The sequence below is a fragment of the Hemicordylus capensis genome, chromosome 1, assembly GCF_027244095.1.
Source record: "Hemicordylus capensis ecotype Gifberg chromosome 1, rHemCap1.1.pri, whole genome shotgun sequence".
NCBI lineage: Eukaryota > Metazoa > Chordata > Lepidosauria > Squamata > Cordylidae > Hemicordylus > Hemicordylus capensis.
The window spans coordinates 131,876,820-131,891,150 of record NC_069657.1 but is presented as its reverse complement, the minus strand read 5'-3'; the positions used below and the strand labels follow the sequence as shown (position 1 = coordinate 131,891,150).

General features: G+C 41.4%; 1 protein-coding gene across 1 annotated transcript in view; it reads left to right on the top strand.

Moving 5' to 3' along the window:
• The first annotated feature begins 578 nt into the window (after positions 1-578).
• The window catches only part of MUC2 (mucin 2, oligomeric mucus/gel-forming), a 94,347-nt gene continuing 80,594 nt past the window's right edge, over positions 579-14,331 (top strand). Inside the window, exons 1-9 of the mRNA XM_053248238.1 lie at positions 579-648; positions 1,528-1,792; positions 5,213-5,327; positions 6,063-6,153; positions 7,419-7,528; positions 8,416-8,632; positions 9,593-9,718; positions 11,090-11,207; positions 12,163-12,301. Coding sequence (XP_053104213.1) covers positions 579-648; positions 1,528-1,792; positions 5,213-5,327; positions 6,063-6,153; positions 7,419-7,528; positions 8,416-8,632; positions 9,593-9,718; positions 11,090-11,207; positions 12,163-12,301 — 1,251 coding nt within the window. The remainder of the gene's footprint in view (positions 649-1,527; positions 1,793-5,212; positions 5,328-6,062; positions 6,154-7,418; positions 7,529-8,415; positions 8,633-9,592; positions 9,719-11,089; positions 11,208-12,162; positions 12,302-14,331) is intronic.

Genomic DNA, 14,331 nt, shown 5'->3' with positions numbered 1-14,331 from the left:
AATAGATACTAGATTTCCCCTTTGAGTTACTAGACTTCAGAAGGCAAGAACAAACATTTCCATTTTAAAGTCAAACACTACTTTTTTCAGTCATGCACTATTCAAAGACCAATCACTTGAACAATTAGAACAATGGATAATAATTTCTAGTCTTATTCAAAAGACTCAGTCTTTAATCTTGAGGGACAGTAAATACTCCTAAGTAATTAGAGAAAGGAGTTGAGGGAATCACAAGTTATACTTGAATTAATATATTCCGATACTGTTCAATTACGTTCTAGAGTGATGAGACAGTACAGATTAAAATTGTGTGACTAGACTAACATGAGCATCCTTTCTGAGAAGTGCTATATAAAAGAGCAATAAAAAGATAATTTCATGATAATTGAATCTATATTCTACTGTTTCCTGAATTTCAGCTCTGTTTACTTTCTAATCTTAGCAAACATACACCCATGTTGACCCCTCCTTCTCCTCCTCATCGTCCATCTCCTCCCCTGTGATGGCATGCACAGTAATTGTGGACAATATATAAAGAGAGGGTGAAAAAGAACTTTCGGTCTTCCCTCTTAGCCACCATGGGGCTAAGGCTACTCAGCCTTTTAATGCTATGGCTGACCCTTTGCTATGCCAATCAAATTAAAAAAGGTAAGCATTTTATAGGAGATATGGAATTGTCCAGTGGGGAAGTCTGAAGAACATTGGCTGCTGCAATATGCAACAAGTGAAAGCAACCAGTTGCTCAGCTAATGAAATGGGCTTTTGGTGATATGGCAAGTGAGCGCTTCTGCTCCCTGCTTGTAATACATAATATCCTGGATGATGGGGAGTAATATGCTAGCAGTAACAGCACAGAGGATCCTGTCTCAGGAACTTGGTGGTAGGGTGGGCAAATCATTGCATTAGATTAATTACTCCTTTAGCCCTATAATACTGATTCTGAATTCTCCATTCATGTTCAAATGCTAAGGAAGGACATCTAAATCACATCTAAGGAAAGGACATCTAAATCACAAATAATCTTGAGTCTATGGGATATTTGGTATCAACTTGTAGGTTTGTTTTTAATATGTATGTTTAGGAAGCTTCTGTATGAGTGGCAGCATCTTAACTTGAAATGCTGCAGGAATTTTGTGTGGCCTATGACATCTTGATGGATATATAAATGATAGCCATAGTAATCATGCAAAAGTTGCATTAATGGGCAGAACATCAACTCTCCCCTGAAAGGTGGCTGTGTTTCATTGCTTTATAGAAAAGATCTTGCTATGCTGGCAATCCCAGTCTAGAATCTTTGTGTCCCTTTTACAAGTGCAAATGTATAAATTGCTGGAGATGTTGCAATCAATCCATTGATTAAATACTAATGTTTTAGTAGAACATTTGATAAAAGCTGTTGACCTCTTCCCTTTCAGAGACTCTATAAATTTTATGGCATGTTTTAATGAATTGGATAAGTGCTACTTTTCTGTTTTATTGTTCTATGATTTCACTTAATGGTTATTTTGTTTGTTTTCATCGCTGTAGGAAGAAACCCTAACCATGGCAACTATGTCTGCAGTACCTGGGGAAATAACCACTTCAAAACTTTTGATGGTGATTTCTACCAGTTTCCTGGTGTCTGTGATTACAACTTTGTTTCTGACTGCCGAGAGACTTTCAAGGAGTTCTCTGTTCATATCCAGCGTGAGCTGAATGACCAAGGGCACCCTGACATCCAATTTGTTCTTCTCACAATTAAGGATGTTGCAATCTATCTAACTCACAAGATGGTTGTGGTGGATGGGCAAATGTAAGTTCATACACTGGATATTATTAGGCTTCTAAAGCAGGCAACCTTTAGTCAATGTGGCACTCAAAAAAAAGGGGGGGGAAGGAAAAATGAGAGGACACAAAATAATTTCTGGGTGGGTGAACTGTGTCCCACTTGTTAGATTTCTGAAGCAGAAATGGGGTGGAGGGATGTAGATGTGAAATACTTGGCTGAGGGGGCACTTGTTTCCACCCTGAAGCCATCCTTGCCTTTAGTTTATAGTGAGGAGTCTTTCACAGAAAGCTCAGAGTACGGGTAATAAGCACATATGTTTCCACCAGCCAAAATAAGTCTGAGGGAATTGTGTTGTGTCGGAATTCAAATCATGTTTTTAAAAGTTGTTGGATGGTGTTGCCAAATGAAATTTCGCCTAAGCAAAGTTTGAAGCAAATTTGAAGGTCGTTTACACTACCTTTTTCTGGACCGGGAAGGATGGGCAGGGGGAAAGGCAGGATAGCAGCGACCTTCCTCCCAGATGATCCAGTGGCAATCCAAGCCACACGGCTCATGGACCCACATAACGGGCACTGCTGCGAGCCACACAGCATTCTGGAGGCTGGGAAAATGCATCCCGTCCTCCAGCTATCCCAAAATACACCGCATAATGAGTGTGGTACATTGGGGGATTGCCCTGTGAGTTGGGCACTCTAGGCACCTAGTTCTGTGTCTTCTTGGGCTGCAAGCAGGTAAAAAGGTAACCCAGGTAAAAGGCTGGGTAAAAATCCCGGGCTACCCAAGGAGGCACCGCTGGGATCGGCCTCGATCCCAGCGCTTCACACAAGCAGCCCTACCCAGGTAGGTCTGCCCAAGCCTGGGTGGGGCTGCTCATGTGAACAGCCTCTTGGAGTTCCTATTTAGGGAAACATCTGAGGGATTTCAAGGGAAGCCAAGCAGGTTTTAATAGGAATAGTGATATTTTGTAGGGTGTCCTACAGAGGTTGTCACCACGTTTTCACCTAAGATGAAAGTGTATTTGAACATACTTGTTCAGACATTCATTCCTCAGGCACAACACCTGAGGAATGTCAAGAGAAGCTACAAGAGTCTTGTAAATTTGGGAAGGGGGATTTTGCACATCCCTAAGAGTAGGGATGCATCCCAAAGTAGTCCCCACTACTTTGAATGAGATGACTACCTGAAAATGTTCTCAGATTGAAACAGCAAAATTAAATAGGGTATGTACTCTGGCTGCTGGAAAGCAACAGCAGTCCATTTGTACTGTGAATAATTTTCCTAGTTCTTGTAATGTGTGCAGCATATTACAGTCTTATCTTGTTTTGTAACCAAAAAAAGGTGAAAAAACCCCACAGACAACCACCAAAGGAAATTATTATTTAAGCAAGGAATTTATAACTTATAATACATTTTTATCCTATACAAGTCACAGACTGGGAAAATAAAAATAAAAATAGTGGTTGACATCCTGAGTAAATTCACTTGAGGATGTCCCACTGAAATTAAAAAGACAAGTTAGGCATACCTAAATTATCCTTTTCATTTCAATGGGATTTCTTTGAGTAAATTTCATCAGTGTGTCAACCTGAATTCTTTTAATACATTATTTCTTGTAATAATTATTATTTCCATGGTTGGTTATCTTAGCTATCTCTTACCTTTTTGAGTTACAGTTCACATGGGACATCCTCCTTTTTAATTTTTGTTTGATAGCTTTATCTTGCTCATTATCTTAAGATTCAACACTTATTTGAAACAAAAACGTTCTGATTATTGCTTTACAGATGGGGAAATGAAACTGAAAAATAATGGCTTACCAAGGCTACCAAATGAGTCCATGGTCAGGCTGGGCCCAGCTTTCTATGCAGGTTGTCTTTAGATCCAGGCTCACTACTAGGTCATAGTGGTTCTCCATTGGTGTTGACCTGACACTAAAACCACTCTGTGGGGCATCCTGGTCATGGAACTGACTCTGTGTCCATTGGTTCACTCCTCTCTCAGTGCCCACCCCGAACACAACCTGTGATACAGTTTGGGTTCCTGTCCTATACTTGGCTAGTCAGTACTACTTATCTCTCTTTGCGCTGGTGATGCTGGGAGAATTGAAGGGCACACAAGCGGTGCTCCTAAGAATTCCTAGCTGTGCTAAGACCATGGGCAAAGGGCCTATTTAGCTAGTGGATAGGCTGGTTCTTGACCCTTGTAAGTTCTAGTTGTTTTTCTGCTTCCTAGCATTGCTGAGATGGATCATATTTTCTTCTTCTTAAAGTAGTAACTAACAACCTGAAGAACATTCCAAACCAGATTATGACATTTTAATCCATGCCAAATGTTAAATAATTGGCTTAAGGGGACATATATCTTCTCATCATGAATGGTAAAACTTTCCTTTTCCTGTAATGTGACCTGTCCCACTATTCTTATGTTGATTAACTTCTTATTCTGCAGCAGGGCCTCTGAAACGAGTAAAACGACCTAGACACTAAGATGCTGCTGCAGAAAAACGATTCAGTCTTGCCTAGGGAAAACTTAAGTCTAAAAAGCTACTTGGTTAAAATCAAGACATGTGCTAAGGCTCAGGCTACCAAGCATTGTTTTCCCACCATCTCATTCATTCTAAAAGAGGTTAAAAGGCTCAGAAGCCCTATCCCCCTTTGAATCACTGCTGTATCCATTCCAGCCTGCAGTGAATATAGATCTGTTCTGTAGCTACGGAACTGAATTCAAATTGTATCCTACTGTTTTTCTTGATGACAGAAGGCAACCAATAAGTTGTATGTGTGTGTGTGTGTGTGTGTGTGTGTGTGTGTGTACAGTGGGTGATTGTTTTTCTTGTTGTTATGAAGGCCCTCCATTTAACCCCTCATTAGACAAAATGGCCCTATATAACCATTTGCTAAGTATATGAAGAAGGAAGGGGAAAGGTGTGTGAGCAAGGTGTCATCGAGTTAATAAACTGCAATAAGCAATAGAGACATTGTTGGGTCTAAGATATACCGCTACTGGAAAATTTCAAGTGGAAATTTCTAGAAAAAAGATGATGCCTCTTAGAATTACAAGTAAAATTTGGCCACTCATTTTTCTGGATGAATGTTCAAACTTTAATTCAGAAGAGGAAATCCTGATAAACCTTTACAGACCATGAATAACTTTTATAGAATGGATAACATTTATTGAATGACTCATTGAATAGAAATAACATTTACAGAATATGAATAACATTCATTATTTTAAATATGTGTTACTTTAGGAGGGATGTATCCTAAATTGTCTCCTAAGTCCATAGAAATAAGCTTGTGTCTTACAAACTGGGTGGGAGGTGGACATGTTGGGGTGAGAGCTGTAAAATAACTTGAAGATAGAAGGTAGACTCTCATTGATTTCTACCAAATGTGTGCCTTGTTCCTTTGCTTAATAAAACCTGTGTGATTTCTTTCTTTATAGTGTAAAGACTCCATACCATAGCTCTGGTGTTCTGGTTGAGAAGAATGATATATATACTAAAGTCTACTCCAGAGTGGGCCTGATTCTGATATGGAACAGAGAAGATGCCTTGATGGTATGTACAGGACAAGATTGATACTTTAGTATAGGCTTTATGGTTGGTGCCCAGCATACCCAGGAGACTAATTGCTCCCCTGTCTTTCTATGTAATGGTCAAGATTGACTAAAAACACTGTCTTGCGTCCTTGCTCTCAATAGTAAGGGAAAGTAGAGAACGATTTCCAGTAGGTGCAGCACAACTAAGCAACTGTTTCATCTGAATAGTCACTAGAGGCTGAGCCTAAGCCAAGTCCAGGAGAGCTGCAAAACCTTTTAAAAGCTTTATAAAGTTTTGATAGATGGGGGTAGGGAGCTGGAACGTTGATAGATGTGGGGAAACGGAATTTTAGTACTAACCTTCTTTTCTGTTACAATGCAAAGAAATGCCCCCAAATATCTTAAAAATGGCATCATGTCCATTCCTTTTTTTTGGAACTTCCTGTAAGGAACTGTCCTTGTTAGATGAGTCTTGAAAGAGAGAGCCCAGCTTTCAGTTACAGAACATTTGAATTGCATGTGTAAAGTTCCACTGTCCCACATTCAATACCTGTCAGGATGGAGAGAAGCAATGAAACTTTCCACATCTAGTACATCTTGAAGGAATATCTAGTTATCAGATCTCAGATGGCAGGGATGGGGAAGACCTCTGCTTGAGACACTGCTGACTGATTTGTTTAATTTAAGGCAGCTTTCTATCTCTCTTTGCTACTCCTGCTGAGATGTTCTTTCTGGTTCTGCTTTTTCAATATAGGTTGAGCTTGACACCAAGTTTAACAACAATACATGTGGTCTTTGTGGGGATTACAATGGCCAGCAGCTCTACAATGAATTTATTTCCGGTGGTAAGTGGGACAACACTATAGACAACTGCCAGTTATGAACAGCAGAATACGAACACTTTGCATTCAGAAATGGCAGTCAAGCAATAGTTCACAGTATGTGGCTGCTCAAAATGTATTCCAACATTAAAAAATATTTCTAGGAAATTGGCCTGCAAGTATGGAATGCATCCTTATTAATACATATATTTTTTGTTTGAAGCATATCCATAATATTATTACTTAAGCAAGTCTTTTGTTCATATGGTCAAGGTTATTAAAGAGCAGTACACTCTTTCAGTTAACATTGAAAAGGCACAATGATTACAGTAGTTCACTAGAATTTATGAAAACAATGCATCCAACAAAGCATAAGATTCATATAGGAACTTTCCCATGGATTATAAGTTTATATAATACTTAAAAAATTTCTGTGCTTCAGTTAATCTCTGATCATATGAACAAATGTTTTCTTTAAATTTGGGGAAATGTTAAGTAATCTTCTGTAGAAGGGTAAAGGAAACCCCTGCTAATAAGGCAAAGAGACATCTTTTAAGTGGAGGCTCTCATATATTTAACAGAGGGAGAGCAGCTGTCCCTATTCAGCCCAGCATAGCATCTCTCCAGTGCTTGTTGCTGGTATCTCATTTGTGTATTTTGTTTTTAAGATTCTGAGCACTTCTGGGACAGGGAACCATTTCCTCATACCTTTGCTATGTCAACTGCTTTGAGAACTTTTGTTGAGAAGTAATATTAAGAATAACAATACTAAGTTACAGTAAGCAAATGTACCATACAGTGTGGAATGTTGTTTCTAACCTTGGTTAATGACTCTTTGAGCAAGATCTCAGTTGTGTTTATTGTATATGAAACTGCCTTATACTGACCACTGGTCCATCTAACTCAGTATTGTCTGCATTGACTAGCAGGAGCTCTCCAGGGTTCCTAGACCTATCTAGAGCCATCTGTATGTAAAGCATGTGTTTCAGCACTGAACTTTCATCCTACCCCATTCTGATTAACTGGAATAAAAGAGCATGCATTTTTTCAATAATTATCTGATCACCCGACAGCTATTTAGTCTACAAAGTATCTTGCATAGTATTAAAAAATGAATTCACTGACCTCTGCAATCTTTCATTTTGATCAGATTGTTTAATTATTACAGGGTTCAGTCACGAGTGGGCCAAAATAATATAATCTAGAAAGGAGGGCCTTTATGAATCAGGTTGTTATATGTTTAAATAAATGTTTGGTGCATCTAAGATATCACTCATTTTTTCTCATAGGCTTGAATTACAACCCAATCACATTTGGAAACCTACAGAAGATTCATAATCCCAACAAAGTATGTGAAGACCCTGATGAGGCACATACTGTTGAACTCTGTGACCAGCATGTAAGTCTTAAAGCCCACTGAACAGGACACACCTGGATATTGAAAGATCAGTCGCTGTTTGGGAATGAGAAATCTAAATGTAACAACTTGTGAGCTTTATAATACTCCCAATTCATTCTGGAAGTCAGAGAAATAAAGAGCAAGAAGAGCTTGCCGTGTGGACAGAGGGCTCTGTGCAAAGCTGCTCTGGAATTCCTTCACACTGCTATGCAGATTGGTAGGGGATCAAACAAGCTTTGTATGTTTCTTTGGATCTTGGATTCCCTTAATGAGCCCACCCAAGAGGACTCTGAAGATCTCATGACATAATGCTCTTAGGTCGTCAAATAAAGAGAGGGCCAGATCTAAGGCCATTGGACTTATTGTACAATGGAGACCTTCAGGCTGGATCCAGATAATAATACCATAACATATCTTCATTCAATCTACATATTTTCCCAGTGTTAGGGTATTAAATGTTAAGGAATTAAGCTCATATTGATGTCTCTCAAATGTGACTCCTCCTCAGAGGTACTTGGCTTCAGCAACTCAAATTGAGGTCAATGGGCCATGTTTATTATTTCAGAGAACTGAATCTACTATGCAGGTGTGTTGTTTGAATCAAGAGTATTAGTTTCTGTTGCTGCAGAGGCTGCTGTGGAAAAAGCAACATGAGAGCCTTTATTTATTAATTTAAAATCATGATGCTCTGTTCCCACCCTGCTTCAAAGTGGCGGTGCTTACAAGCCTTGTAACAAAGTGTCCAAAGCTGCTACTAACAGGATGAAAGACAATCTTTCTTAAAAAAATTAACAGATAAGAAGTCATAAAAAGCAATCCAGCAGAGATAACTTATCAAATAATATATCAAATAAAATACATTAAAGTCGACTTTCTTCTCTTCCTAGCGGGATGAGTGTGAAAAGCTGTTGACTGCTCCTGCTTTTGCGGATTGTGCGTCCCACCTGAATCTGGAATACTATATTCAAGCTTGCATGCAGGACAAATGTGCCTGCCAGCAAAAGGAGGATTCCTTTTGCCTCTGCAGCACAATCTCAGAGTACTCGCGTCAATGTTCCCATTCTGGAGGCAGGCCTAAGAACTGGAGGACACCACAACTGTGCCGTAAGTGCTACTGTAGATTTCACAGAACCAACTGACTCAAACAGATTACAGGGAGTAACACAATGAGGTGGGGAATTACTCTTTTCATGTAATTTAGAATTGTCCAAAATGGCCCCTTCCTTGATCTTCATCACTATGGCTAACTTCCAAACAGCATCAAAGGAAGTCCTGGGATCTGATCCTGATTTTTTTTGGTAATAACTTAGAATTTCCCCTTTGATTGTTATGTGATCATTGCTTTCTGCCTGAGAATCAAGGGGAACTATATGCAAGAAAATAGCACCAAGAAGTGTACTTAAGTTCCACTGAAGAAAATAAAAGAGAATTCTTTTTCATTTGGATTGTCCTTCTTTAGACTGTACCCTCATTAGATATGTTAGCATAAAGGTAAAGTGTGCTGTCAAGTCAATTTCAACTCCTGGCACCCACAGAGCCCTGTGGTTTTCTTTTGGTAGAATACAAGAGGGGGTTTACCATTGCCTCCTCCCATACAGTATGAGATGATGCCTTTCAGCATCTTCCTATATTGCAGCTGCCCAATATAGTACCAGCGGGGATTCAAACTGGCAACCTTCTGTTTGTTAGTCAAGCAATACATTAAATATTTTCAGTACAAAAGCTCACAGCCACTCTTTTACACACTAATGGACACATCAAATTTGTTCTATTTGAAATTTCATCAAAATCTCTGTTAGAATTCTTTTATTTTCACTGGAAAAACTGAACATGTGATATATATTTTTTTAAAATTAGTTGCCTATAGTAGAAATGATTAATTGGCTCTCCATTAAAGTGATCAATGTTTTGACTAATATTAAGCCACATTCCACATTAGTGTGGTTTCTGTATTTTTCCCACCAGTAGCTGTATACCCTTGGTATATATAATTTGTTTTCTACTGAATGCCTGCTTCTCATTATTATTATCTTCTCATTATTATTATTACCTTCATTATTTTAGCCAAGTCCTGCCCTGAAAACATGGTCTACCTGGAAAGTGGTTCACCCTGTATGGACACCTGTTCACACATGGGGATCAGCAAACTCTGTGAAGAGCACTATATGGATGGCTGTTTTTGCCCAGAAGGTAATGTTTGTATTGTGGCATAGTGGATATAATGATGTGCTTGGACATGGGGAACTCACATTCAAATGCCTACTCAGCTAAGTGGCCACGACCATGTCATTATCTTTATAGCTAACCTACCTATCAGGGTTATTGGCAGGCTAGAACTGCAATGGCATTCTAGGTACACTTGCTAAAAGGTAAGACCCACACAAGTCAGTGTGACATATTTTGATGGAGCATGCTTAGGATAGGTTTGTAACATGCTGCTGGGAGCTCTTTTGGAGAAAGGTGAAATCCAAATCTCAGACAAACAAACATTTTTGTCAGGCAAGACCTAAACATCAGTGTCTTCTATTAGAAGCCATAGAAGATGCATCATCCCATCCCTGCACTGCTAGACTAATCCCAGCCATCAGCCTGTTTTTGTTTTGTTTTTGCTGAGAATTTACTTCCTCCAAGAGTTCTTCCTTTCTTCGCAGGTGAATTGAGTTACAGTTACTGCACAGTCCTAAACACATCCACTCAGAAGTAAATCTTACTCCAATGGGACTTCCTACTTAATGCTCAGGTTTGCAGCTTAAGGGTCAAATTAAACACAGCGGCCAACATGATCCACAGCCCTTCAGCAATGGAAACTCTGGAGGGCTGTGGTTGCACAAGAAGCCTTCAGAGTCCCTGAAGGCACAGTGATCTGGGCAGGAATGGGGAAGGGAACAATTTTCATGTCTCTCCTCCTTCCAGCAGCCCTTTACACTCATATAAACATGTTCCTGAAGGCTGTACAACCCTCAGGAACAGATTTATACAAGTGTTAAAAGCTTTTGGAAGGAGGGGAGAGATGCAAAAATGGCTGCTGCTTCTCCCTTCAGGCCACATCTGTTATTGAAAGAAGCCTTCGGCTCAGGGATGCTGAAAGCTTATTGTGAACCCACAGCCTTCCACAGCTCTTCTTCTCTCACCAGCGGGCTGTGGATCATGTTGGTCAATGTCAGCAATGTCATTGTCTTTCTGTCTTAAAAATAATAATAGTCCAATCCAGGCCCCTGACCTGAACAGGCCCCTTGACCTGTGGTGCAAGTGCAGAGAGCAGTTAATTAAAAAAATATTATCTCAAACTGCAGTTTGCCTGGGGAAGGAAGCTGTTATTGGCAATATTGGAAGCTGTTATTGGCAAAAAATAGCAGCTTACCTCCCAGGGCAAACAGCTTCAAGGAGGGCAATTTTTGTCAGAGGAGAAAGAGTTAACCCCTTGTGTGCCACAATCCTAGTCTGAAATGTTGACTCCTGGCTGCAATTTTTTTAAAAAATGGAAAGCTGAGAATGTATTTAATGTCATTCTTGTCTGACCCATCTTAACATTAACTTTGAGTCTTTGGCTGTGTTTTGCAGGCACAGTGTATGATGACATCACCGAGAAAGGCTGTGTGGCCACAAGCCAATGTTCCTGCAAACTTCATGGGAAACTATATGCCCCAGGGCAGAAAATTTCACGTGCATGTGAAAAGTGGTAAGCAATCCATCAGTGATTTTGAGGAGGGCATTCTGTTTCCCGGTTGTCACCTAATAGAATTAAATAATTGAGCTAAAGGCATGTGAGTGCCCTCTTGATTAACTCCTCATACTATACTAAGTCAGGACATGTGCCTTCATACCCAATACTCAGTGTAATTTTATGTTAACACATACCAGCTTAGATCAAGTAAGCCAGGCATGTTGCTGGTTAGGAAGATAAAAATTGTCCAGGGTTACCAGCCAATTCGAAATGAGAAAGAATTATTTACTGGTCCTAAATAGTTATACTCTAAGTGTGAAAGCACAAAACCTATTCTCTGTCTGCATAATATTCTCCCAGAAAGTGTCTTGGTTTTTTGGTGGGGGAGGGGGGATGCACTATCATTTTGCAGTGCAGCACCAACAAGTTTATAGCCTGCTGAATTTGACAGAGGCAGAGTTATTAGGTAACAAAGGGAAGAGTTGTGGCTCAGTGGTAGAGTGCATGCTTTGCATACAAAAGGCACTAGATTCAATCCCTGGTAAGAACAGAAGAACATAAGAACAGCCCTGCTGGATCAGGCACAAGGCCCATCTAGTCCAGCATCCTGTTTCACACAGTGGCCCACCAGATGCCTGAAGGCTTGCAGCAGCATCTGGTGGGCCACTGTGAGAAACAGGATGCTGGACTAGATGGGCCTTGGGCCTGATCCAGCAGGGCTGTTCTTATGTTCTTATCTCTGAACCACAGGGAGCTGTTGTCAGTCCATGTAGACAATACTCAGCTAGATGAACCAGTGGTCTGATTCGGTATAAGGCAGCTTCCTGTGCGGCTTTATAGGTAGGAAACTCCTTTCCAAATGCACCTGCTGTGGTGGGACTCTCAATACAAATATCTTCACCACTGTTCCACTTTCTGTATGTTCTGAGCCCATGCCCACCTCTGATTTATTTTCTCTCTCTGTTCATAGCACCTGTGAATCAGGTAGATGGGTGTGCCAGGACTTGCCATGTCCAGGTACATGTGCACTGGAAGGAGGAAGTCACATTACCACCTTTGATGGGAAGAAATATACTTTCCACGGAGACTGCTACTATGTACTGGCCAAAGTAAGTGTATCTGACATTTCCACTCTGTTTAAAGAAAATGAGCAATTTTATTTAATTTTCTTGTGAGGTGGAGGGCTGAGGAGACTGCTCTTTTACAGGCAAAAGAGTATACATGAATAATGCTAGTTACTGTAGTGCTCCTTGGGAAAGTTTAGTGGTTTTTTGTGACAACCTGCATAATTCATAGAGTTCTGACATGGTTATTAAATGGAGGCACATTCAGCTATGATTAGGGATGTGCAAAAAATTTCGGGGACAGAATGATCTGTGCCCGAAACGAGCAATTTCGGGTGATTCAGGTCCGAACCAAATCACCCCCGATGCCCCCCGATATTTTTTGGGCCCGAGCCGAGTCACCCGAATTTCAGGCCCGAAAAATTCGGGTGATTCGGGCTGACAGCTCTTTTAATTTCCCGCCTTTTTGCATCCATTGATTTGAATGCAAAAAGGTCTGAAGTGATGTCAGCCCGAATTTTGGGTCCCAGGGGCAAAATAGTGGGGTGGGGTGGTATTGCCTAATGGGTGGAGGCTACCACCCCAATTTCAGGGGAATTGGGCAAAGGGCTGATTTTTTGGGAATTTTTGAAGTTTTTGTGTATTTGGGGCAGATTGGGGCAGAGAGTGGAATGGATCTGCCCCAAAAGAGTGGGGTGGGGTGGTAGTGCCTAATGGGTGGAGGCTACCACCCCGATTTCAGAGTGATTGGGCAGAGGGCTGAATTTTGGTGAATTTCTGAGGTTTTTCTTCATAAGGTGCTGTGTGCTAGATTGATTCATTCATCATACTCAACTTTCAATGACCCCACTCTCACTTTTTTACACTCTCATTTACTATGAGTATGATGAATGAATCAATCTAGCACACTGCACTTTATGAAGAAAAACCTCAGAAATTCACCAAAATTCAGCCCTCTGTCCAATCCCCCTGAAATTGGGGTGGTAGCCTCCAACCATTAGGCACTACCACCTCACCCCACTCTTTTGGGGCAGATCCACTTTCTGTCCCCAATCTGCCCCAAAGTCACTAAAACCTCAGAAATTCACCAAAATTCAGCCCTCTGCCCAATCACTCTGAAATTGGGGTGGTAGCCTCCACCCATTAGGCACTACCAACCCACCCCACTCTTTTGGGGCAGATCCACTTTCTGCCCCCAATCTGCCCCAAAGTCACTAAAACTTCAAAAAATTCCCCAAAAATCAGCCCTTTGTCCAATCCCCCTGAAATTGGGATGGTAGCCTCCACCCATTGGGGTGGTAGCACTACCACCCTACCCCACTCTTTTGGCCCCAGGGCCCATTTTGCTGATCCGAATCGATTCGGATTCGGATTTAATCAGAATCAGAACCAAATCGGGGGTGATTCGGGTCAGCAGAATTCGGGCACAGAACAGAACAGGGGCGATTCGGTTCGGGTCCTGAACCGAATCATCGAAAACCCAAATTGCACACCCCTGGCTATGATGCCTTTTTTCTCTCCTCTTCGAAGACTTTGGGAAAGTACAGTCATGCTGTGCCTATGCTGTGAAACAGATGCCAAAGGTCCAATTTGGGGCAGTGCCCCCATGTGGCAAACTGAGGTGATCGACAGACATGCCTTTCGAGGTTCTCTTTTGGGGAGGAAGGATGAACCCCCCTGCCCCCCAGCAGAAGCCCACCAGCCTGCTGCCTCTTCCACATGTCCTCAGCAGCCCTGTCCTCACCTCACATACTCAGGTGACATCCTCAGCAGCTGGGCCATGCTCCAGGCAAGAGGCAGTTTGGAGCTTGCCTTCATCAGCAGTGGTGGCTGCCTGGGCTCTCTCTTGCTGTCTCCCCTTCCCATCATCAGCACTGTGCTGAAGGGCAGCAGGGAGAGGGTGGGGGTTCATGTTCTTCTGTTCACCAGCTCACCAAAGGAGCAGTGAAGAGAAGCCAGGACCTCTCTCTTTGTCTCGCTGTTCCATCCAGTGCCCATCCAGCGCAGGAGAGGAAAGTGGACACATACACACATGCAGGTCTGATCCAGGCTTCTCTGTTCACCAGCTTAGCAAT